Source organism: Ischnura elegans, chromosome X, assembly GCF_921293095.1.
Source record: "Ischnura elegans chromosome X, ioIscEleg1.1, whole genome shotgun sequence".
NCBI classification, from domain to species: Eukaryota; Metazoa; Arthropoda; class Insecta; order Odonata; family Coenagrionidae; genus Ischnura; species Ischnura elegans.
In genome coordinates, this window is record NC_060259.1 from 102,089,821 (window position 1) to 102,116,440 (window position 26,620).

At 38.9% G+C, this 26,620-nt stretch overlaps 1 protein-coding gene across 1 annotated transcript in view; it reads right to left on the reverse strand.

Moving 5' to 3' along the window:
* LOC124170786 overlaps positions 1 to 25,318 on the reverse strand; it is a 140,840-nt gene extending 115,522 nt beyond the window's left edge. Inside the window, exon 1 of the mRNA XM_046549748.1 lies at positions 23,937 to 25,318. Coding sequence (XP_046405704.1) covers positions 23,937 to 24,101 — 165 coding nt within the window. The 5' untranslated portion in view covers positions 24,102 to 25,318. The remainder of the gene's footprint in view (positions 1 to 23,936) is intronic.
* Between the last annotated feature and the right edge of the window lie 1,302 nt (positions 25,319 to 26,620).

The following is a 26,620-nucleotide window of genomic DNA, read 5'->3' on the forward strand; positions in this document are numbered from 1 at the left end:
AAATTTATTACGACCAAGGTTTCAATGTTCCTTCATTTTCCAGTCGCCACCTTCCCCTCCTTTCCATTCACTTTCTTCTTCAGGTTTTCCCATCTCCTTCGTTTCTCTCACCCCTTACTTGCCCCACTCCAATTAAAAATTGTATGATTTTAATACACTACACACCATTTGTACCTCGAAAATGATGCATTAACACTGTAACATAGGTCGTATTTAATTTTATAACTGTGGAAATTTGCAAGTATTTATTTCAATAGAGAATAATTCCACTACACCACGCTTGAATCTTCGGGTTTTATGAAAAGTGTTGGAGAGAACTTTTACAAATTCCTCGTTCAAATCTACCCAAATTTTCTTCTTCAACTATTATCTCCCGCTTTTTTTATGCTCTAGATTTCTTGGCTTTCTTTCTCCTCCTTCACAGCTTCCTGGGAAATTTTTATCGCAGTCATTTCTTTACTTTTTCCTGTGCCTCATTCAAGGTCGCCTGCTAATCGATCACATACCTTCATCACAGCCTCAAGTGGCTCACGAATATGAGAGTGCCTAGAAGCTCGTGCGCTGAAACAATTAGGCCAAGGATATTGAGGATATTCATGCAGAATGAAAATGCGATTGCATTACGCTTCAGTAGAAGTAGCTGCAGAAATTGAGAATGTGGATGTTATTACTAGGGAGTGCCGGAGATGGCAATAGACTTAATTAATTTGACACCATGAATCTCATTGTTGATCGCCAAAAAGGCCAAGGATCCAAAGAACGGCCCAAATACTGTTGGTGATGATGGACAAATCTCAAGATAATGCGCCAACGCTACTAAAATATAAACCATTACCCTTTTCAATTACAAAGAAACTTGATTTGACTCAAAGCAGAGTCATCAATGCATGTCAAAAAATTCAACCGCGAAAATTGCTAATATTCAGGTGACAAAATAATTTATGTTTTTTTAAATATTTTTTAGAAACAATATACAAATATTTATGATTTTAAGAGTTGTTGCCTTGATATGCAGAATACTGGCACGAATACGCTTTCTTATTTGTTCCTCACCTAAGACCCGAGTGAGGTAAGTCTTGGTTTATTTTCATCTTTAGGCAGAAATTCTGAAGCCAAAATATTAAAAAATAACCTAAACTGTCTCTCAAAATTTAGAATTTGGCGAAAATGAAAACGAATTCTGTTAAATTCCGCAGCAAAAAAAAGTCCCAAGGTTGATGCATTCTTCGAGAAGGGCCTCAGCCATCGTCCTCAAGGCAGGTCCATGAACGTCAGCATCGCAAAAATAACGTCCGCATCAACGCACCGAGCGATAGAGCTGATTTCTGCCATCCCGGAAGTTATGAGTCATTTGAAATAGACTGCAATGTATATTGTGTGTAAGAATTTGATTCTTTCCCGGTGAATGATGGCTGCAAATGTCTCTCGGATTTCGATGAAATCTTTTTTTTCATTGAAACTTCTGCAAAAATGGACCGCCTAATCCGGTAGGATACCCTACAGACATTCACAGCCTATTTATTTTATAAATACACCAAAGGATGAAGTTTGCCATGTAAAAATATTTGACTTCCCGATTGCCGGTCAGGCGTGTTAACCAGTTCCACCAACAAGCCATTTTCCCAGAGCGAAATTCGGGATGGGTTTTACCGAACAAGATGTTGACGTCACAAGTCCACACTGGCACATGTGGCGAGGGTCGTGCTTACTAAGCCACTGTCGGGGTGAAAAACCCTTACTTTGTCGCCGGCCTGCGACGACGAATTTCAAAGCACTGCAGGAACAAGTGACTTTGTACGCAGTCACGCGCACGGGTGCAAAGTTAAATACACCAAAGGATGAAGTTCGCCATGAAAAAATATTTGACTTATCCGTGATTCGAACCCGGATCTCCCGATTGCCGGTCAGGAAAGGCAGGCAGGTATTTTATATATTTAGCGGAACATTCAAGGCTAAGAAAAATATGCGAGTAATAGGGAATATCGTGAATAATTCGGCCTCAAATAGAATCTATACCCAATTTCCAAAGCGCAAAAGACTCCATCTCTTGGAAGAAAAATCAAACTGCCTCCATGGAAAAGAAAACCTGATGGCCTAACTGAATGAAAGTCTATGCTGACGACCCAACTTCCGTGCTTCCAAATTCACCTTTCTCCGACGCCGCAGTTGTCACTCGAAATGAATTCTCATCAGTTCTCCATTCAATGCCAAGGAAATGATGAAATGTGCGATTTTATTTCCATCAGTTCCTAAGTCAGAGCAAATGCGTAACATAGGAATAAATGAAACTCGATAAACCAATTATAGGTCATTTTACGTGGCATATGAGTAAAGGGCGGAAAAAAGGTCTTTTAAATTTTTGTAAAAGTGAAACATTTGAGGTTTTAACAGCGAATATCCAGCAATTTCGGAAAATAAAATGCTTTTAACAACTTTCATTGGAAACGCTTTTGGTGTTCCGAGACTTTTTTCGAAAAATATACTATTCTGGGATTCTTTACTATAATCTATAAGTATACATTATAATCTATAAGTATACATTATACATAAGTATACATTTCGCCGTTGAGATTAGCCTTTGAAATTGCCGTCAAACGCAAAGAACCCCACAACTTCCACAGGAGAATATAGGCGGAAAAAGTGGTTATATTCCATTATGAAACGAAACCAATAGCTATCCCTCCGTCAATCAGAGAGAAGAAAGAGACAAGTAGGTAGAGTGATTGGAATAGGGCGATAGATTTTCAATATTGCCTGTAAGCGAAATAAGTGGGTGGGGAAGGCATTAAAGGATTGTGGCAAGGCGATAGAGAAGTAAGGGGAAATGCAACGAATGTACCACCACAAATTTAATCGTTGTTTAGGTTCACCGATAGTATTTTTAAGCCAAAAACAATTTCGAAATAGATCACAGCGTCGTTAACTTATAATTGTAGTAAACTTAGGGGAAGGATGCCTAACATGGACCATTTTTTCATTTCTTATATTTCCATCGCTAGGTATTCTAAATTTTTATGAATGAAAATGAATAGCTATGCTAACCTTTTTATTTGTAATACACTTTATAGTTACCCCTTTTATTTATTATTATTATATTTGCAATCTGAGAAGTTACGTTAACTTCAAGCATGTCATAGGAAATTCATTAAAAAATATTTGTAGCCGAGCTCTAAAGAGGTTACGATTCGTAAAGCAAGTCGTGGTGAGGTTCTCGGATAAACAAGTTAAAAAGAGTGCCAATTTGTAACCGTCAAGCCGTTACATGAATCGGTAGCAAGTCCATGGGATCCGGCGAAGAAAGATTTAACTCGTTCACCAGAATATAAAATTTAAAAAATGTAAGCGGCTAATTCATAAGAGCCTACTACGTGCGAACAGAAACCGATGAATACTTTGACACGACTAAGGTTGGGGGCCGCTAGAGACTCAGACACTTCGTGCTACACTTAGACTGCTTGAGTAATTAAGAGCAGATACCTTTGAAGGTGACACACAGAGCATCATCTTAATATCGCACTAAAGCAATGTTTCCTACCATAGCGCTCAGTGTTACTCTTAAAACTGAATTTCTGTGATTGGCTCATCGTAGCGGCTACAATTAATTTGGACATAAACGAATTAACAAAGGAGAATATCTCCGAACGGATACGTACAGAAAATCGTCCCCCGCCCTAAAAATGACTAAATTAAATGCTTGGAGGAACTCGAGCAAAAGGAGCCCGGTGTCCAGGGCGGCCCCGCAGGGATGTGCTCTCAAATGCCGGGAACCAAGTGCGAGACTTTTACGTTCCACGTGCCTGGAGGAGGGGTAAGGGGGGGAAGGGAGGGAGTAAAAGGAGGAGCGATGAGAAGCCGAAGTCGCCTCCAGGGTTAGGGTTTGGGGAGGAAGGGTTTGGGACGGAAGAATCCCGACGCCGTCATTAAGGCGACGCGGTACACCACGAGCGAAACCGAATTTGCCGTACCCTGAGAAATGGTAGATTATTTATTGAGAAGAATTCAGGGAGATACTTAAAGGCGGCACCAGTTCGTCCCACTGAAACTTGACTTCTTCCGCCACTTACGGCGCATTTTAATCGGCTTTTAAAAATGTCCGCAGCAAGGTAAAGAATGCAGAGAGATCCATTTATTCATCTATATGTTGTAGTGGTCCCAATTCACTCCCTGCCTTTGGGTTCAGACCTTCGCTTTCCCCATGAGATTTGACCAAGGATCATGAGTAGGAGTCCCGCCAGATAAATAAGTTACTGTTCGGCCGCGACGGATGGTTAAAAACCTTATGGTCGATGAGCGAGTGATGCCCCACCTTAACCAAACTTTATTTGCGAAAATGAATAAGGACACAGGTATATTTCCCCGGGTTCCGTGTCAACCACGTCACTATTCTGAGAGAGGCGATCGCACTACGGAAGTTTGGCGATTCCGGCAAGATAAAAAGAAATACGTCTTGTTCAAAACACAATTTAATAAAAAATAAAGAAGAAAGAAAAAACCTTTTCCACACACGGCGCGGCGTCACCTCCAACAGACATAAAAGTTAACCCTTAGAAAACAGCATCACCTCTAACACAACAAAAAGGAACCCTCACAACGGCGTCACCTCCAACAAAATAATTTAAACAAAGTAGCAAATAGGGAAAAGGCGCAGAACGTCGCCTCCAAGTAACGCCCGTAATTGAAACACTTTTGAGATAGAAAGTTTCACTAATGGTCCACAAAATTCGGTCCTTTTTTCTCGAGAATTTAATGACCGGGGTAACAAGACACTGAGAATGGTTTCAAATTTTTAAAATCACAAAATCAAAACCAATGCGTAGGAAGTCAGTGGCTATTAAAATGTGGAACTATAAGAACACTCGGCGACGGGAATTCTCACAGAGTTTTGTTGAGCGAGGACGGATCCTCCAGAAATCCTGGTTGTCGGATAAAGGGCCGGAGAGACGATGATATCTGCTCCCAACATTGCCCGGAACACCACTATTCTACTTGATTCGGCTCGCTCCGGTAAAAGTCGCTTTCCCGAGCCTCGACTGGGTGTCCTCGGTCCCACTATGAAGCCGGACTCCCACTGCGAGTGTAGGTACCACTCGGCAGTATGCCATGCAATCAGGTCTCTCCTGTCTCCCTCATCTCACTTCCCTATATCAATACGAGGGTCTCCCATGATTCCCCACTTTTTCTGTCGTCTGCTTGTTTCCCGATGTTCCTTTTTTCCGGAAGTTTAAATAGACGACTCACTTCACTAGGGTGTCACTAGGCACTGTCATAACATTTGACAACTCAAGTAACACACATAAAAATACATTCCGTGGTGTCACAAAAGAAAATATATTTTAAAAATTTAGACAAATAACGAAAAATAAACTCTTCTTTCCAAAATCGCGAAACTTCCAACGATCGGCGCTCTAGAATATGAACTTAGGAAAACATGTGATGGCCTCGGACCGTCACAATATACACAAAAAGAAGTTGTTATACATAGAACGCAAAGCTTACAGATTCTTTTCCCATTGCTTCAATGATAACTATTAGCTATGTGTACTACATACGTACTCGTTGCATTTCAAATTCCTATTGGCATATCGAAACGCCATTTTTTCAACAATAATGCGATAAAAAATCAAGGAAGCACACCTTTAACGTTCTCTGAAGTAAATGACTTAGGTGACTTCTACAAAAAGGTTTGAATTTCGCTCAATATTGACAGAAAGACTTCAAAATTTTCACATATTTCCTACGACTTATGCTTTCTGAAATATCAGAATTACGCATTTTTTTATATAATTTAGCCTTGTTTTCGCTCTGACTGGAAAAATAGTTTGATAAATTGTACAAATTAGCTTCCCATTTGATATCAACTATTTACCTCTTCAACCTAGGAATGGTATTATATTCTGAATACTTTTAAATGGTAAGCAGGTTTAAAGTCAAATTAATCAAAATGTTTCCTTCCATAGTTTCCTTCATAGGTTTAACTTTAAATCTTAAAATTTAATTTCTGTTATCGGCATATGAGAGAAAGCGTTGATGATCACTTGAATCATATATTAAATGTTATCTCGGTGATACCCCCCAACTCCTGTTAAGTTAGTGCATGTATCTGAAAGTTTAGTATACAGCTTCAGCGTTTAATTATCATACCTAGCTCTGATTTCCATTGCTCACTTGGGATCAGAAATGAGAAATAGGATTAAATGAGAAATATATTTGAAAAAATATTAGGATCGTCCACTTTTGGGGCCCTTTTGGTCCTCACTGCACCCTTACGTACCTATTTCTGCTGACGCTTATAGAATAAGAAGATAAGACTAAGAATGAAGAGTATTACAAGCTACAAGTCTGACGCAAGGATAAAGCATGCGGATGATGAAATCTTTTATAACACTCATATTTTTCCATTATTTTTTTCGATCAAGCAAAAGTATAATCAGGCGTGGTGGTAGGAATAAAAATTATTATTATCAATATATTTTCCACAGAAATTATAATCATAAACTGTAGTTATATTATAAATAAAATCTTTGGAGTTACTATTAAGATTTGTCTTTATAGGACCATGTGACTGCTCAGTGAGCGCGATATTATACACATAGCAGTTCTCACTTGGGTATAATATCGCGTTCCTGAGGCCTTTTTGTACGACTAGTACGGTAGCTATATGAATATTTAAGATAGTACCTCGGACTTCTTGTAACAGATTTATTTAAAAATTATAGCGACATTTTAGGAAACATTTTCCTCAATTTTTAGGACTAGTTTTCCGTACTCTTCACATGAAACGCTCATGATCACGAGTACGCAATATGCACCATCAACAAATCAGTCTCCTCGATTGTATGTACACGTACCGCGAATTCTTCATTCTCCATTAACTCAGTACACTGTGCTCCGCAGGTGAAAGCCAGAATGACAAAGAGGATTTTGATACCTATTTACGTTTTTAATCGCTTAGTTCCTGGATTTGAAGCCCAGATAAAGCAGCCTTTTCAACAAGAGAGTCTTCAAGTTCTCTGAAAAATAGGCGATTTTTATCTTGTCATGATTTTTTTCTAACTGCTTAACTGATAACAATTTACTGAGCGTACTGCATATAATACGGGATATATTTGACCAATAAGTGGCACATATTTCATTTCGAACATTTAAAGGAAATAAGAGCTATCATTCTACATAAAAATGATAGGAATACTTTTATTTTAATTTCCCTAATACCATACACCAATAAAATTAAATTTTAACTATTTCTAGGCCTGCGACTAACCCACTCCAGTCGACAGCTATCAGCAGTAATAAAATTTATAATCACAATGCATGTAATAAATCAATGTTATACCACAAATGGTTGAGAAAACGGCTTTCAAATGCATTGCAAATTAGGATAATTGGCTTTTCGCGAAACCTCTTAAATTTATGAATAAAGTAATACAAAATTCTGTGACGATATAAAACAAATTCAGCGGCAAACTAAAAATATTTCTGCAAAAACTCTTTAATTAGAGGCTCTTGAGATGATGTCATGGAATTCACTCATACATCATGTGTTTAGCAAGAATTTCCCGCCACATTATCGTAAATGCGTAAATGCGGAGCGGAGGCTAGCTCATGCTACTAGCACTCGATGCATAGCACAAGTTAAAAAATTAACTCTTTCACCATTTAAAAAAATTACAATAAATCTCATTGGATTCGATACTATCGAATTATTACTGAGGACCACACTGTCTTTCGGAGATTTTTTCACGTATTTCCCCATGTGACTCTTAGCTGAGGACTGCTCCCTTTCGCTGTAATGCATTCCTTCAGAGTGATACCCAAGCGGTGCCGAATTCTTCGTTCAGATAAATAATAAATTTCAAGGAAAATAAATTTTTAAATGTTTTATTTCATATTACTGCTAGGACCGAAGGCCGTCACGACTTGATGAACAAACACAATTAATTTCCTAATCATAGAAATTTTACAATTCACTAACTAGTAATATTCAAAATCAATGCATGTTTTCTTGCAGATCATGCATTACTGCACAATTGTGAATGTCAGAATCTTCTCCTAAGTAGCATATACTAAAAAGCGTCATTGTTCGGGCCAGATCAGGCCTATTCTGTTTTTATTTTTCCATTCTTTTCAGTTTTAAATTTCCCTCTTTTCTTTCCATTCTCTGCTTGACATGGTTTTAGTGTGTCTTTTTTTTGTGCGAGTAGCGGGCGCTTTACAAGGTTCAGTGACAGAGTCTTTGCAGAAATCGCATTTTTTCGCCAAAAGCTCAGGCGAGAAGGACATATTTCTTCTTTCTCTGGTCGACGGTCAAACGGGAAGGACATCCTTCGGAATGCGGAGCCGAAGGTAAGGCGGGACATCCCTTACCTCATTTCTTCCTATTCCTTCAATTTCTTCTTATTTTACCGTTTCCTATCCCTCGTAGCTTTCAATTTTGTTTGTAAACGCCAGGCTAGATCCGGCCCAGCATCACCAGCCTTTCCGTGAGGACAAAACGGGCTCCTGACGCGACAGTGATAATAAATTTTCCCATGACCAAATAAAATATCCGACCTATAAGAGGCACAAACCTCGTTTAAAAATGATTTTTCTCATTGACCGCCCCGAACCTCTTGCCCCACCTCCAGCCCAATGTCACTCCCTCTCTGCACTGCTTTGCCTCATGCCAACGATTAATGCTACTCCAACCCCTTTTCTACATGCCTTCTCCACGCGTAATACAATAAAAAACACCAACTTTGACAATCTCGACTGCAACTATCCTAGGACGATCCAACCCCCTAACCAATTTTTCACTCGATCTATTGAAATACCTCTCGCTTACGACAATAAAGAATTCAGCCGTCACTTTCACGTTAGTGTATACTATATTGGCTTCAGATACTTTCTCACACTAATAACAATTAACGCAGAACAGATGTAAAGTAAAACCAACAGTGCAAAAATTGCATAAATTTTACTATAAACCCTATCGGATTCGATACTATCGAATCATTACTGAGGATTACACTGTCTTTCTGCGATGAAAGTGCCGTATCAGCAAGGCCTCTGCCTTGCTGATACGGCACAAAGAGTGAATCAAGGGTACTGCATAGAGGAGGCCTAATTCCATCCCATAGATGGCTGACTTCTGTTGCCACTTCGGTCGCATTCTAATCGGTTTTCAAAAATGTCAGTGGCGCGGTGATGAGTTATATGCGATCATATTTTTCCAATATTTTGCATTGTAATGTTTCTCATTGCGAGGAATAGCATTGAAAAGTTATTAATTTGATAGGTCACGTCATCTTGTTTATACATTTCGGTTGGCACCCCTAATTATACCTTATTTCCCCGTGAAACTCGGATCACTTTGTCCGTCAGCGATGTGAGTGGCGATTTTTTTAAACCTTTTTAAATGGGCGTTGGGTGACAACACATTTATAGACCTACTTGAGGATCCTCTTTTGTAATATTCTAAGTGAGAATTATCGAGGATAACACTCTTCCAAGGCTTTGCAATCCTTGAGTATTTTACGAAATAGGGTTTACCATAAATTATGTGGAAATTACATTGTCAAATGCCACTACGGGCGAGACAGAGGACCGTTGCGAAGTGAGAAAGATCGCGATGAATCGGGTGCTCTCGTGAAGGGGGCGAGAGAAAAGGTGGCCGGCCGCCGCTCAAGTGGCCACTCAACGACCCCACTCGGGACTAGAAAGGAGATTTGAAGAGTGGTGACTGCCTTTGAATGACGTGAATTGAGTGAGCCTTAAGGATAACGCCGGCCACTCGCTCGAGTGTGGTGTGGAGGTGGCGGAGGGGAGGGAGAGGGACGGGGCGAGAGTCGTGGAAAGGGCACCAGGGGGCAGAGTGGTCGCGCGACGCGAGGGCGCGTGCCGGCCGATTGTGAACAAAATGAATACACTCCCAGGAGAGGGATATGACACGTTCAGAGGCACTTAGGATTGTACGTGACTCTTAACTGCATCTAAAAAGGCGCCCGAGTCACCGCTAACCTTAAGAGGGCGCATCACTCCCTCTCGAACCGTCGGGTTTCTGTCATTTTTCATGACGCATTGCTCGGGTAAAATTTGTGTCATCGTCTTGAAATTTCATCCAGAGTTTGCATTTGCCTAAACATTCTGCTAATATTTAAATTTGAGATGCAGACAAATTCTGAAAAGGATCTACTTAATATGATGAGAAAATCTCAAGATGATAGCAGTAGTTTGAAACGAATGCCATGTCAAGAATTACGACCGGAAGTGGTTCGTCCTCCTAAAAGGCTATATAGCAGCAGAAAAACAACAACAAAATTTCAAAATTCTTTTTGAAATCGATGTGCTTTCTCATGCGCAACGATGTGCGCATGCATGACATCTATTGACGTAAAATGGCAAATAAAAATGTAAAGTTTAAAATCCAATGCTTCAGTTTTGTAAATAAGGCTCGAACTACCGAAGCATTGGGCACATGTGACGATAAAAATATCTTTTTTTGTGATTCGTAACGTAAATACACTCTCCCGTTCATATTTGAAAGGAATTGCTATTATATGTGTTTTACTTTTTTTGATAATTAAAATGGAAATGATAGATAGCCGAGAAAACAAGAAAGCAAAAAATATTATATAACTGTATAGTATTATTTGACTAATGGTTCACCGCAATGCATTCGGCTAGAGTAGTATAGCTTATTTGTTTCGCAGATTCGTCGCATGGACCTTATTTTGATTCATTAAAATATTGGCATTAACTAATGGGCCGTAATCAGTCAAATAAAGGAAAAGTACGCAACCAAACTAAAAAAGGCAAGTATATGTTGCTATTTATGGACATTAAATCAAACGCTGTTGGTATTTTGAGGTGACTATAGCTTGGTATTTTCTCAAATTAAATCATTAAAATCATTTTTCAATTATTGATAATAATTATGTGAGCACAATGGATTGTTAATAGAATAAAACGAAGAAATTAAAATAATTACCAAGTTATACTTATTAATGTTTTTTCGGTTATTGTAATGATGCCTTTTGGAAAGTACAGAGGAAATTTCAGGAAAAGTAGAATAAATATGCAGTGGTGAAATATGGTAATGTTATGGTACAGAAAGACTCTGGCGCCAACGCAATTAAAATTAATGATGCGAAAGACATAATTAAAATTAATTGATCACATAGTAGTGATTTCAGCAAAAAAGTGTACTTATGAAGGCAAAATCGATGTTGTTTGCTGGGATGAAAAGTGGATTATTCTGCATAAAGCTAAACCACATGAACTAAAATGGGGTATATTGCTTTTTACTGAAGTTAATTTGATTTAATCACTAAATATATTGTCCATGGTGATAAATGAGAAATGGTGATAATTTGTATTTACCGACCACCTCATTACAGACTGACACTTTATTGATGAATTACGGAAGCATAAAAATCTGTTTAGATTAGAACAAGGTTTACTTCTTGGAGACATAAATATAAAACTTTAAGAATGCAATAATATTAATACAATTATATATTTCATTAACTTGTAGTAGAAAATGGTTTATTTAATATTATTACTAGGGAAAAGGAGGATACAATAGAACGTACTGTATATGTATTGACCAAATTAATAACAGACGAAATTTTTTAAACAGATGGTTTAGTTGTAAAAACAAAATATCTAATCATTACACCACTGCTGCTGCTTTATCATGGTGGGATTATAAGACATTAGATAAGGGAAGAAGTAGAAATAAACGTTACATTGCATGTGTGTGTAAAAATAATATAAAATGTTTTTTAAAAAACATAAATAATGTGATTTATGTCAAGAATTGTGCTATTCGAAGTAATGTGGTGGAATGTAATCAGGTTAAATGGCTGTATCATGATATGTGTGAGAAAATCGGAAACGTTTATAAGAAAGCCTCAGTAACGATAAGGGAAGGAAACCGAGAGAAAAGAAATGGATTACTCTAGCAGAAAATAAATTGAGGGATAAGATGTTTCGAGGATGGAAAATGATCCTACATATTTTAATTAGAAAAGGAATTATCAAAATCAAAGGAAAAAAGTGATACCTATGATACGATTTCAATTAGGAAATTTTATTGATCGGTTTTCGGCTATGAATAATAATCCAAAAAATATACGCCTTGAAAATGATAAATTAACGGGTAGAAGGAGGTAGAAGTTAAGTCCTTTAAGAGTATTTTAAAGGAATTGTGATAGTGAGTCAGGAAAACTAATTTTAACCGGTTTACTTATGAAGTAGGTAATGTTACTGACTATGACCATAATATTCTTTGCATTCCTGATAATATTATTCGAAAAACCATTTTTGTACCGAAGATCTGCAAACTTGAAGTGGGCAAATAATTAAGTTTTATAACAACAAAGGTCCTGGCATACATGGATAAGGTTGATTTTCATCTAAACCTATTATATATTCCTTAATATTTTGGTAAAATTTATTAATTTGAGTATAAAAGAATGAAAACGGTAAGAAAATATGAACCTGCCATCATTATACCAATAAATAAAGGTGGTGCATCTGCAAATGCCAATAGCTGAACACCTATTTCCATACTACGTTTTCTGCTTAAGGTTTTTAAAAAATGTTTGCAACCTACTTGTAATTTAGATGGAAAAATTAAATTATTGTAAGGGATCAGTATGGATTTCAGAACATGACAAGGTATGGCCCTTGCTCGTAAAATATGTACCCAATCGCGTTTCAAAGAATTGATTTATGTATTAGGAGTTTCAAGGCTTCATCGTCAGTTAATTTGAGAAAACAAACCAACACATTAACCAGGGAGATGAACGCGTCCTACAGCAGATTAAAAGCTAACACAATTAAAAATTCCTTTCGTAGGCCACCTAACTCAGATGCTTCATCGCAACCCATTCACTAATCCCAAGGAAATAGGATTTAGCAAAGATTTTTTAGTGATAATCTATCGTCATTTATTTATTTATGGGAAATTCATCTTCAATATAACTGGACTAATTAATTTATAACCGCACGGACATTTTTCCAACGCCACATTCATGGATTTAAATCTAGTTTAAATTTCCTGAGAACAGCCCGCTAAAGTAATAATTGAAATAATAAATAAAATTTTCAGAGAAAAAAGGTTGAGGGGACACGTAATGAAGGAGGCACTTAAAACTGCGCCTCACTCAAGAGTTGCCGTGACTAAAAACTGAATGCGTAAGACGCGAACGGAACCATTAATCTTAAACTCTAATGCATGATCACACTAGGAATATCAGTCATAGAGGGCGAAGAGAAAGAGCATATGACTATTTGATCATTTTTAGAAATAAACCACTGGCTATCGATCTACCATGATGTAATACTGACTCAAGTATCGTATTTTATACATATCATTTATCACAATTTCCACGAAACAACACAATTAGGCCTTTACATCGAGGGTTTAAACAATCAACAACAGACGATTACACACACCCATGTTCTGGGAGGGGCAACCTATCCAGGCGGGACTCGAACCCGCGACCTTCGGCATGGTTGGTGAGAACTTAATCCCGCCTTCACTTAGGCCGACAATCACCATGCCTTAAATACTTGAGTTTCTATGATTCATCACCAATTAATTCTAAAGGCGTAATGTCCTCCGTGAGAAATAAAGGGCTGAATTTGATTCAAAATGGGCAGAATGGCGTATATCTTTACCATCCCATTTCTACAAAAGAAAATGATACCCGTTGTCACCTGTAATTCCCGAGAAATAAACAGCAAAATCTTCTACGAAAGACTTCTCCGTGAGATGTGTTTGTTATTTTAGCCTCTTTCGTCAGCAGATACATTCGCCATTAGTATGCTTGAAACCCCGCTAGCCCTGCGCCGCAGTTTCACATTTATAAGGTGATAGATGCACAAAGTGTGGGAATACTGCCGCTTTTATTACGCAATATTTTGGAGTCCATAATTTCATTTCAGAACGAAATATCTTCCGTCCATGTCCGATATGTTCCAAATTTATGTATTTGAAATTTACAGGCGCAAGGAACAAAATGAATCGTCTCAATGCCAAGCTAACCATTTTCTTCACCCCACTGAAATACCCCAGCCATTAAGTCATTTCTAACTTATTTTTAAGTCAATTCTACAGAAATATTCTTGCACTTCCTTCATACTCTAAAGCATTTCATTTCCTCTGAAATATTACCAAAAGAAACAACTCATCTAAGAAAAATATTTGAGTCATTTACGACGAGCAAATAAAGTTACAATTAGGGATGTGCAAGTTTCGGTTAGAGAGCTGTCGAAGTTTGTAAGTTCAGAAATTTGCCGACAGGAAGCACTATCATTAAACTAACGTAATGATATCGTTTTCAAAGTCGATACGTCGTTCTAATTCCTTGGCCTGGGAGTTTCAGCTTGCGTAGCAGTCAACCATTATAGCCGCCAATGTGAGCGCCGAATACCATTTCGTGAGCCGCGGTGGCTGACCGTCTTCCTTGCAGGCGGCGTATTCGGAGTGATCGGAATGGACCGCTGCATCGCTCATACTTTCTAACCCTACAACTTCCTTTTACCCTATCTATACTTTAATACCCTACCCTACTTTCTTTGCTGAAACGCCGAGAGATAACGAAAGTTTAACGTCACAAGTAGTGCCATATTTTAGACTTTGTGAGTACGTTCGGTGTTGATTTTCGTTGATTCATTTGTTATATTTCGTTTCCTTCCTGAATTTACAAAACAAGAGTTTCTACGTTTGATTAAACGGAGTGTGACAAAAAGAATTATTTTTGCTCTATAAAGCTATAGCAAAACTCAATAATTCGTTCACTTTGTCCGCTTACATTCCATGAAGATTTAAGAGCCATAAAATCGTTGATGTAATTATTAATAAAAATTCACTAGGTTCCCAAATCTTGCAATTTTAGTGACTAAGTGCTTGTCCAGGCACTAAAATGTGTTACGAAAGATAATTTTCTGGAGGAAGTAATACTGGAACAAGGAATCGTCAAAACCTGCTGCCTGAGCATGTAGAACAATTGAATTTCCTACATGAGAATTTGAAAGGATCAAATAACACATGATTCCTTTTCGCATATAATCTTTATGAAAATAGTGAAAATATCTTTACTCAGGGGCTCTTCCAAGAAGTTTGGATACATATATCAAAGAAATTGTCGACAAATTACAAGAGGATGATTCATTTAAATAATGCTTATACATCTGCTTAAGACACATTAATTTTCATTAATCTCCTAATTCTGACATAATTACCATCAATATTTATCATTATCTTTCCCTTTTTATATCAAGGTAAGCATTCCGAATAAAAAATTCAAGGGCGGATTGGAAAGATGAGAATATGTTGGAACATGCATTGGTGTACTGCCTGGTCCACATGTTGGTCCTGGCCTATTGCTGTGTTGCCTCAAATTACCATACTCGACTCGATACTCGCCTGTAGTTTTCAACTCGACTCGACACTCGCCAGTAGTTGTCAACTCGACTCGATACTCGCCAGTAGTTTTCAACTCGACTCGACACTCGCCAGTAGTTTTCAACTCGACTCGATACTCGACTCTAGATCAAAGAGTGCTACTCGCATACCTCTAGTTACAATGCAAATATTGGATTTCCAATTTTTACAAAAACGAACAAAGTATCATGATGAAGTTCAAAGTTAAATACATATTACTTATTTTTCTAAGGCTAAGAATAAAAAATCCTTCGATTCATGTTTCAATTTTCAAAATATCAATATCAGTTAGCAACCAACATAATCCATAAAAGGTTTCCATATTAAACATGATACCAGAATCAACGTTCCTTAAAAACTGGCTTTTTCAATGAAAATATGGTGAAATGCCTGAATTCCTTTAGCAAGTCTTTTGATCAATTAGCGAGAATGACAGCAATGAAAACTAATAGAATTTGCGGTAATTTTTTTCATCATTTAAAGGTAATGAAACTCCGTACCACACCTTTACTGGACATTCTCTTGATATTTTCGTCGTATAATAACTATGATATTAAGAATTAATCTTCAAGGTGGTCCATAGTTCAGCTCATGTCAATTGCAAAAGGGGATATTTTTTTAGCTCCTCGATTTTAATACCGCCTGCAGGTATAGAAGGGCAATTGGGTGGCTAATAATAACAATTCGCCAAGCACTGCCTCCGAGAAAAATGGGAACAACTTGATACGCATTCGCTGGTAGATTCCGTAAAATGGGAGATGAGAAAATACCTTTTCGTGGATGTATGCATAGTATAACGTTGCGCGGCACAGAAACTGGGACCATTTTTCTTTTTAAAAACAAATATAAATGGAGAAATCGTTCAAATAAACAATTGTGAATAAAGACATTGTTTACGAACTGTTTAGACTTAACAATGACAATCAAAAACCATCTTTTAATAGAATACCAATTTAAATTTATTATTAGCCTATTTTTGTTCGGATTGACAAGTTTTAATTTCCTTTTTAATGAGTCATGAAAAGACAGTTAAATCTACCTAATGATTTCAATTTTTTGGCAGTAAGCTGGCTGGCTGGTCAGTGTATTGCTTGGCAGTAAGCCATACTCTATTTTCACTAAAATAATAATACAGTTATTATCACATGAATTTTTGAAAGCTAATGACTTTAGTATTTTCTCAATCCTTATCTCATTTTTTAAATCAAAGCGAAGCTTAAATCCTCGTTATTGACAAAATCATTGCTTATAAAACTAACAGCTGCGTACCAAATGTACACCTTTGGAAGATTGATTCAAAAAGTGCGTCGGAGTATGCGGCAAGTTATTTGCAGCGAAAGTGTGAGAGAGTCAAGTAACCTTTGAGAGAGGGCGTCGATGTCCTGGTCATGAAAATGTCAAAATGCGCGCTTCCAATTACGGATTATCGACCCAGAGCGGAGAAAATTCGGCTTCCCACTCAACACTTAAAAATCCACACTCAGGAAAACGCATTTATATACAGGCTATCACGAATTCAACTGCCTATTTTTAGATGCAAAAAATCGCCATAAAAATAAAACTTTTGCTCTGTAGGCTGTTCATTTCTGGGTTACTGGAATATTCATTTCGAAATCGCTGGAATCAAAATACTTAGGTTGAACGTGAATGACGCTAATATTGACAAAACCTTCAGAGATACACGTGCATTGAAAAGTGCATTACTACCTTGCCAACCATTTGCATGCTAAATACCCTAACGTGACCCTTCTAATCTCGTTGATGTCACATGAAACAGAAGTACTTTTGAATTATATTCACATGAATGGATTTGAGCACTTTCTTCGATTCATATAAAGGATGTGAAACCTTCAGAATGCAATGCGCCAAGAACCCCACGGTTTCAATTGGAGATCTACAGCAACAAAAGACGCCCTCACGTCTGCGGTTTACCAACTGCCTCTAGTTCCAGCGGAAGATCTGGGAAGTGCTATCAGGGCAATCACTCAGCAACATTGGAAGAATCAATGGCCAGCAATTGAAGGAAACAAACTTCGCGAAATGAAGCCTGTAAGGTGAGCGTGGGTGGTGTGCGTGACGATGGTCAGCCGGGAAGGAATCGCTGAATCACTTTTGAGGATAGGTCACTGCAACCTAACGCATTCATACATACCTCTTCAAGGGAGAAAAAATTCAGCACCAATGTTATGATTACGATAGTCCACTAACGGTGCGATATCTCCTGACGGATTGTGATTGATATTGGGACGCAAAGGTGAGGTATAACCTCACTGAAACCTTGCTGAAGTGCTAGCAGATAACCCCAAACATGTTACTCGACTCAGCAGTATTTTACGCTCAACACATCTCTTTAATAATATTTTTTTGTTTTTTTAAATATTATTTTGACAATACGCGTTTTTTATGAGAATTATTACATTTTTTCTTCTTTTCCGATCAATAAGTGGATCAAAATGGCCTTAGTAGCCGACGCACCCTGTAACATAATTACTACCACTATCACGGACCAAGTGATACCCAGGAAGCATGCAAATATTGGGGTCAACCTTGGGATGTTAGGATAGGAATGCGGCTATCTAGAAAGCAAAGAAACACAATCAAATCTTTCAGCATTCATATTTGTGAGGTGGTACTTGATGAACGGAAAGGGAGTGTCAGAGAAGAGATGGGACGGCAAATGCTTGCGAGGCGGTGTTTAACATCGTGGAAGATGATTATGTGGCAATTTGTGTGCATGCGCTGGTGCTGCTCCGCGGAACGGGAAGGGTGGGATTCACCAAAGACACCACCACGTTTCATTGAAGTTGCTGTTCACAGGTGAAGAGAAAAATAGCGGAACTGAACTTTTGTATAGAATACATTCAGAAACACAGTTGAGGGAGTTTTCTGATAGGAAATAAATGTTTAGGAAAATTGAATAACGTCACGTTCGGATTAAAAATTAATCACCATCAAGGGTCACAATGAGCCACAATATTATAAATTATAATTACATTTAATAATAGAGAAATGTATGAGTACAAGGTATTAATTTGAGAATCGTCGCAATCCAGTTTGAAGTTTCCTTAAGTTGACACAATTAGATTAAATTTTGCACTCATGCATAGAGTAATTCTGAAGGCACCAAAGTTATAAGCTTAATGTTTAGAAGGAGCAGAGCTGAAGTGCAAGAACATAAAATCCTCAGGTTACATTTCTGAACGAAAAATAGGAAAGAATGCTTTAAATTTTGGCCGGTATACTCGACTTCAGCACACTGTGCGGCGCTTCATTGGCTCGGAAAGCTATCACTAATCTCGATCTCGGACGCAGATTCACCGTGGACACATCGTTTCTGAGACATATGCAACGCTGAAAACCTGAAGCTAAATAATCCAGATGATTTATGCGTACTCGACAGGAAATATAGTTCCGCGCTAGAAGTCATTGCGTTTTTATCGGTGGTTGAAAGATATAGCGTTCATCATAATCCACAATACAGAAGTTTTCCTTCCATTTAACAACTTTTTCTCGTATCAACTTTAAAGATACTGCTTTCGTATAATTCATCTCTGGTATTATGAGCAAACTTTGGGTACATAAGTCGCAGATGACTCAGTTGGAGCCATTGCACTCAACACCGTCAAAAAATTGAAGTTCAAAAATTGTCGCGGTACGAAATGTAGATTATATTTACGCTAACATCGTGAATATAATCTACATTTTTCGTGGCAACCAGCAGCTACTATTACGGTTGCAAACGTGAATATTGTTATACGGGATACGAAACCAGTTTGAATATGTTTAATGCCCGAGCTCATGTGGCTTAACATGAACTCCTCCTCCATCCACAACTATTGCAAGCGGAGTGAAAACCACACTGCGCACAAAAAAACTTCCAGCGCCAAAAATAAACATTCCCCGCCCCCCACGTCCGCTCTAAACAGTGAAAATGAAACAAGGAGTTATGATGACGCCCTGCCTGGTTTTATACCGGCGAGCAATGACAGTGAAGATTTCTCGGGTTTCACACTGGGTAAGATATTTCATATCTCCCCTCCAGCGTGTCCATGAACGACTCACCCATCATCCTCCAAACTCGATTTGAATCCGATGGCCAAACGGAATGGCATTCGATTCCTGAATCCCTGAGGATGATGGGCGAGTCGTTCATCGAAACGTTTTAAAGAGGCGTGGAGAATCTTGCCCGGTGTGAAACCCAAGGAATCTTTACTGCCAAGGAGTACCAAATATGTGAAGGCATTAGAGAATAATCGTTACGTGGCTACTTTAATACCGGGCGGAAAGTGAAAAATGTCTTATCAGTCATCTCCCGCTTTGCCTTCACGATATTTTCAGGGGGGAAAGCAGTACTTACCGTACACGGACGTAATAACGTCTGTGTAGAGCATGTAGATCCTTCAAATTTTCTTTCAGGGGTTCAATACATCAAAACGCGTGATATTGGCATGAGATAATCGCTGCCAAAGCCTTCTTGCCACATAGGAAACGTTTATTACGTTATTTTTCGACCGAATCTTACGTATTTGAATTTCCGTTTTGGACAAGTCATCAGTTTTCGAATATTCGGCCTCGGAATATTAACCTTCGTCGCTCTTTAACGACATAAGGGAGGCAGAGTAACTGACGTCACACTGTGCCCCGACATCGACGCAGCGCAGAATATCTCTAAGCTACGTTTCCGGTGATAAAACAGGGTAATGACACACAGAGGATGACACATTGAGTGTGAGATAACTTTTTGAGCTTCTATCATCATCCCGTCACGAGAAATTAACCGTAGATTAGAATGTTTCTCCCCGAAACCTTCTTTCAGAGCTTCTCCCGGATTCGTGAATGACATTCCAATTGCAACACGAGTGAGCAATTCTACTTCATGCTCGCAGGGCAAGTAGGTTTATCAACGGCATAACTCTCCATTTGGAAGTGAGAGAAGAATAGATTACTTCATAATCGGCTTTCCCTTTAAGGAAGGTCCCTGACTGAAACATTTGTACCTTTCATTCTGTGAACAGCATCAGACATAAACCTCTCTCCACACAACACCGGCGTAGCCACAATGGGACAACCGAGACAGAGTCACAAGGTAAATAATTTAAAAAATGAGGAAACTAAGTTAACTTGACAGATGAACTGGCTCAAAAGCATAGAGCGAGGGATCACTCCCACACTCAGTGAATCAACCCAAAGCTTGGCTAGGTTCGGTGAGGGTAGAGGTCACCCCGGACTAAGTCCAGTGCCTTTCCCTGGGCCACAACACTCTTCGAGGATTTTTGATTTGGGCTGTCCAAACACTGCACCCGTGATTAGGACTGCGTGTGATGGGCACTTGCCTCCACAGGGCCACTTCTAAGCCTTACCTGCACTCTTGGGACGGTAATCATGGGAAAATAGTCATTGCAAACAATGCTGTCTTTATTGAGATACGGTTGTGGATTTTAACGGTTGGTCAAACGATTCTAGAGCCGGTACAATTGAAAAAACATCAAACTGCCACTCTAAGATAATATAAAACCTAATTTTATCCATACCAAATCCATATAACTTCCTTTTATTTAGCACTGACTAATAAACAACAAGGACAACATTTATAGAAAAAAATGGATTTCAATTGCATACATGACTATGCTAAACTGGAGTCATCCAGTCTCGTTCATTCACGAATTCAGAAGCATTTATAGTGTATCTACAGAGTTGCTACCTTTAGAGGGAATCTAATTTTCCATATAGCTAGGAAAATGCATTCAACGATCATCCTTAGGGCATCTGTGCTCCTCGAGGTCATAAAAAACTATATTCTCGTGAAATATGAAAAGGCTAATGGTGAAATAGATTGTTTTCGGCGAGTATTCGTCCAAATGATTCACTTCGAAAAAAAACTATGTAAATATTTCAAAGAACATATTTTTAAGATTTGATTTAAATATTTTTAAATTGAGGTTTGTTCTTGACCTCCTATTATATTATTTTTTAAGTGTTATTGGAACCTTAATTCGCTGATTGCGTACTTTCATGTACCACGTAGTCATAAAAAAGTTAAATAAAGCCACACTTTGGTCACGATTATTAATTTTAGCTGATGATTAAATAATCAAATTTTTAACAGAACTTTGGAATACTTACCTATTTAAAAATATGTACGTTTGGTCGATTTTGTAATTAATAAAAGAAATGGAAACCTACATTCCAAGAATAATTACACGTACATAAATATTTACAGTAATTTGACAGCATGACCCAGTCTAAAAGCCTAACATAAATAACTAACAAAAAAGTTATTTGCCAAAATATAATGCACTTTTACGTAACCACAAAGTCGTTTAAAAGTTGCCATAATTTTACGCTTTGGTTACGAATATTAATTTCAATTGGGCATAAAATAATCAAATTTTGAGCCAAGCTATGGAATTGTTTATATATTTGGGATTTTAAGGTTATTAAAAAAGGGCTCTTCAATTTGAATTTCAAAATAATTAGCTTTTGATCACTTTTCCTCAGAAAAATCCACCATAAATAGAAAGAGCATTTTCTCAACAGTAATTTCATTGAATACACAAATATTGAAAGCAAAGGCATCATAAAATCCCAGACGAAAGAGTTCTATCATGCTAATTTATGTGTGTCTCTTGATTAATAAACAAAGCCCACACTGAGGCACTTTCCCTCTAATATTGCGAATAATTTTCTTAAGAGTCTGAGTCAGTTGAAGAGACAAATATTTTACTTTTCAATCATTTTTGGTTTCAGACGTTTTTTGAGCAAAATATTTTCTGATTGCTCATATGCGACTAATTTAAGATCTCGGTAGCAATTCTTGGCATAAAATGAATGTCACACTCAAATATATTAAATAGCATTTTTCATGAATAGCAACCCCATGATAGCCATCCACACGGGATTAATAAAGCAAAAAGCTAAAGTATAAAAAGTTAACTTCGAAATCCAATCTATCAAATTTTCAAATCGGTACAAACTGGTATCGGTGTTCATTGTGAAAAGGGATCAACATTTTCAACGTATTCTCATAGTCTAATTAGTTTCATTTTAACTGATATCTGAATCTTTTTGGTCGAAACATATTTGCCACGATGGTATACATACACAACTGTGAAAGTGCCACTAAATCAATCAAGGCATTAAGAATTGAAAAATATGTGCAATAATGTTCTTATTTCTTGGTAATGAGTCAATAAGCACCAAAAACACAGAGCACAACAAATACATAAGCGCATTAGAATTGCCTGTGAACGAATCAAGCAAAAAATCGAGCACGCCATGGGTCGTTAACCTTGAAAGACAAAAATCTTTTGTTGTTGACACATGGAAATTACCCCAGCGCTTTTCCTGCAATGCAGCGCAGACTGTCTAGCCCCCCTTCAGCGCAGTTCGCAACGCCAAACACGATACCAATACCTTACGTATATCCACAAAAGGTCCCCGTTCGGATTTAGAACCCCCTTACAAGTTCAAGCAAAGGAAAAATATTTCTGCGAAAAGACACTTTAAAATCCACACAGAGGAGCAAGGTGTATAGTCTTAATCGTATTTTATAACCTTTCTAATTCTGCATTAACAACTTAGAAATAGTATACCTTGAAACATATTCAACGAACATTAATTCTGAAACAACAACTGAGACCCACGGATTCTATGCACACAAGCCGAAATAACAACATATCGCCCTTCCTACAAAGACTTTCTTCGACATTAGTTGTTACTGAACTACACAATTTTCGAACCTCCTTTAAGAGCTGATGATAATGATTAATTTTATATTTTTACATTCCATTCCAAAACAAACAGTGCCCAAAACAACAAAAATGAAAAAAATGTTGAGCCTGGCCTCCACGACCATTTAAATTTTCGCAGCTGCACTCACGGCATAACAGTTTCTTCATTTTCTTTAAATAGGCTTACGGTTTTCTTTACCTCTGGCTGTTAATCAAGCATAAACTTAGTTTGAGTAAAAACTTACATATTATTATCTATGAATATCGATGCCATTAAAGCACCATTCACCAACTCTTAAGGAAATTACGTTATGTACTTCATCATAGCAGCAACTGGGACTAGTAATAATCAAGTCCACACCAGCTACTACGTCCATAAGTTTTTGTTCGTAGTGTTTTTTATTGAATCGTTAGTTCAGTATTACGCTAAAAGCAAGATTTTAGTTCATTACACAATGACTAAGCCTTATACGATGATTGTTTTCTCAAAGTATTCCAAGATTAATCCCGCCGAAGGGAAGAGAGAAAAACTAGAGCGCCCACTGAACAGAAGTGTAAATGTAAAGTTGACGAGAGCATGGGAAAATCCACATGATGGAATCGATACAACCTAACTACGCCCAGAGAATTTCCACACTTAATCATGTATTCACTAATTCAGATGATTCGCCTTCGAGATAACGACACGCTTCGATCAGAGTCAAATAGGAGCGCTAAAATGTGCGCCTTGTAGCGAGTTGAATGGCAATAGAAAGAAGGAAACGTTTACTCACGATTTTGTGGTTTAGATGGGCCAGTTCCCTCTCCGTCACCTTCCTCCGGTCCTGCTCCTGCTGTTGTCGCTTGTACTGGTTGTACTTGTAGAAGAGATACATCCCTGGGAGTGCTAGCACGACCAATGGTTTCATAAGCGCCGACGTATTCAGGCTTCGCGGCATCGCTGGTCGACGCCTTGGGTTCGATGGCCCTTCCGCGGCGGCAGCTGCGGGTTGCCTTGCCGCCGGACCGCTCTCCACGCGGCTAGTCACGCTTGATGTTTTCACACGAACACTAAGTCGAGAATACACAACTTCGGCTTCACTGGAAGGCGTTTCATGGACTGGAGTGACCTGATCTTGCGAGGATCAGTTGGGCGGCTTTCAGCGGGAACGGACCTGGCTATCCAAGTTCTCAGTTGAAACACGGATTGGCAGAGCGGCGACCAGTACTTATCGCGCCCGGATGAATTTCTTCATTGCTGTCTAATACTCTCCCACAACTAGAGAAGACTGATCAAATATATACAAATAGGCTATTCTCTAAAATAAATTTTGGACTATTTATCTGCACATTAATGGTCTTTTGTAAATTATTTTCAATTCTACTCTAATCTCAGCTACAATCACCTCTTCAAATACGCGGAGCGGGTATTACGTTACTATTCGCTCGTGAAATGCTAGAGATAATTTTTAACCGTGACTCATGAACGCTTAAATGTTTGTTGCGAATTTTACTCTACCACTTGAGGGTAAAATATTACTATAATAATTAATTTATAGGATATGATGGATCGGACATTTTATCAGTATGAAATAACTGAAATCATAAGCTGCAAACCAAACAGCTTTTCTCTTCAAATACGGCTAAAAAAGTTACTCAGGACAAAATTTGGGATGGACTAGATTTTGGCAACTCACCGTTTGACTAACACAAGGAATACACGATGTTTACTTTATCAAACACAGTGAACATGGCACGATATCCCTTCCATTGAAGGACATGGGAGGCTAAGAGCGATGCACAGCCTCATTCAAACCGGCGAACTCCTACAACTACTCCCGTTACTGGAATTGAGGCTGGACACAAGTCTGAGAGCCTAGGTCCCCGAGCCAGGCAGATCCCGGGCCGGATGGGACTCCGCACACCACGCTTGCAGAAGAGGTCCCTTTCAACCAGGCGTGCCGTCCCTCATGTAGATGCTCGGCGGCGGGGCCCGGCACCCGCGGGCCGCTCCCAATTCCGAGCGACACTCATCGGTGGCCGCCGTTGCTCCGTTTCCCGCCGTCGAGGGCGCTGTGCGACTCGGAGCACGTGGTGAGCTTTGGAGGCGCGAAGGAAGCGCCTCTGTCGGTGCCGTCCGACGCGGGAGGCGGACGTCTCCTCTGCGGTGCGGCTGCAGCGGAGAAGGGGCGGCCCCCTCCTGCCCCCACGCCACAGCCCCCGGAGAATCGCACCACCACCGCCCCCGCCTCACTTCCTTCCGCCCCAAACCCTTCGCGAAGGCCGCGAAGCGCGCCCTCCCCCTTCCTAGTGCCCCGGGGGAGCTTCCCGCGATCACCTGCAGATGGCGGAGCGCTCGCTCGCGGCGCCTGCGCGCAGGTCGGAAGCGGGCGGGGATCGCCGTCAGGGGGCCGGTGGAGAGAGGCTGGGGGATCGATATTGGGGGGTGAGGGAGCGCGGGCGATATGTTTTTCGGCTTGTGATTGGGATGCCGACACGGGCCCTCCCCCATCCAACTCCACGGCAAGCGCTGTGCCGCGAGAGACATCGTCTGTCGGCCCGCGAAGAAGAAAGAGCGGCCGCGATTTGCGTCGTGTTGTTTGGCGCGGAAATGATCCTGACTCGCGTGCGAACGCTTCCGTGAATACGTGCGCTGAACAATGGCGCGAAACTGCAGCTGACAACTCCATGAACGGCTTTTTGTGTTTGGATAGTCATTCGTCGATATTCTAACGAAGCTGAAAAGATGTCCGAAAGAGAGATTCATTCGGCTTTTTGGAGATATTCTTGGGAGGAGGGATTTTTGATTTGCAGCAGAAAAAGTCGAACAAAAATCAATCTAACATTGTTTCTATTAGAACTTCGATTAGCATTCAAAGGAAGTTTGATTTAATTCATTTTTTAATTAAGAAAATTATTTGAAACCCCTTGACTGGTTTCGGATTGGGATTTTTATCACAAATTACATAAGGTTTCAAGAAATTGATTGGAAATATTTATTTTTGCCAATATAACAGTTTTTAATTATTCCCCTTCATTGAACACCAGACATCGGAATCCTACAATAAAACTTTGATCCTTTTGTCTCCCACAAGAGGAATTTTTTGCCTAAATTAACAAAATATAAAATTAACGAGCCAGCAGCAGCTCTGTTTGCGATAATAAGCGCCTTTCATTTCCCAGTAGCAGGGTTTTTAAAAAATGTTAAAATTCTATTCACACTATATAAAATGCGATTATTTATCCATTTACAGTTTGCACTGCTCAAAAGTTTTAACTAAGATCAAATTATTTTATCATCAGTCATGGATTTGAGGTTCAGATTAAATGAATGAGTTGCAAAAAAATTCAGCTAAGCCAAGTTTAGGTGACATTGTTTCATCGTGGATAGAAAGTGCCCTTTAAGAAGAAATATAATCAAAATGGTGAAATTTGATCCTGTGACGTTTGCAGAACCAAAGTTTCGGGAAATTTTTAA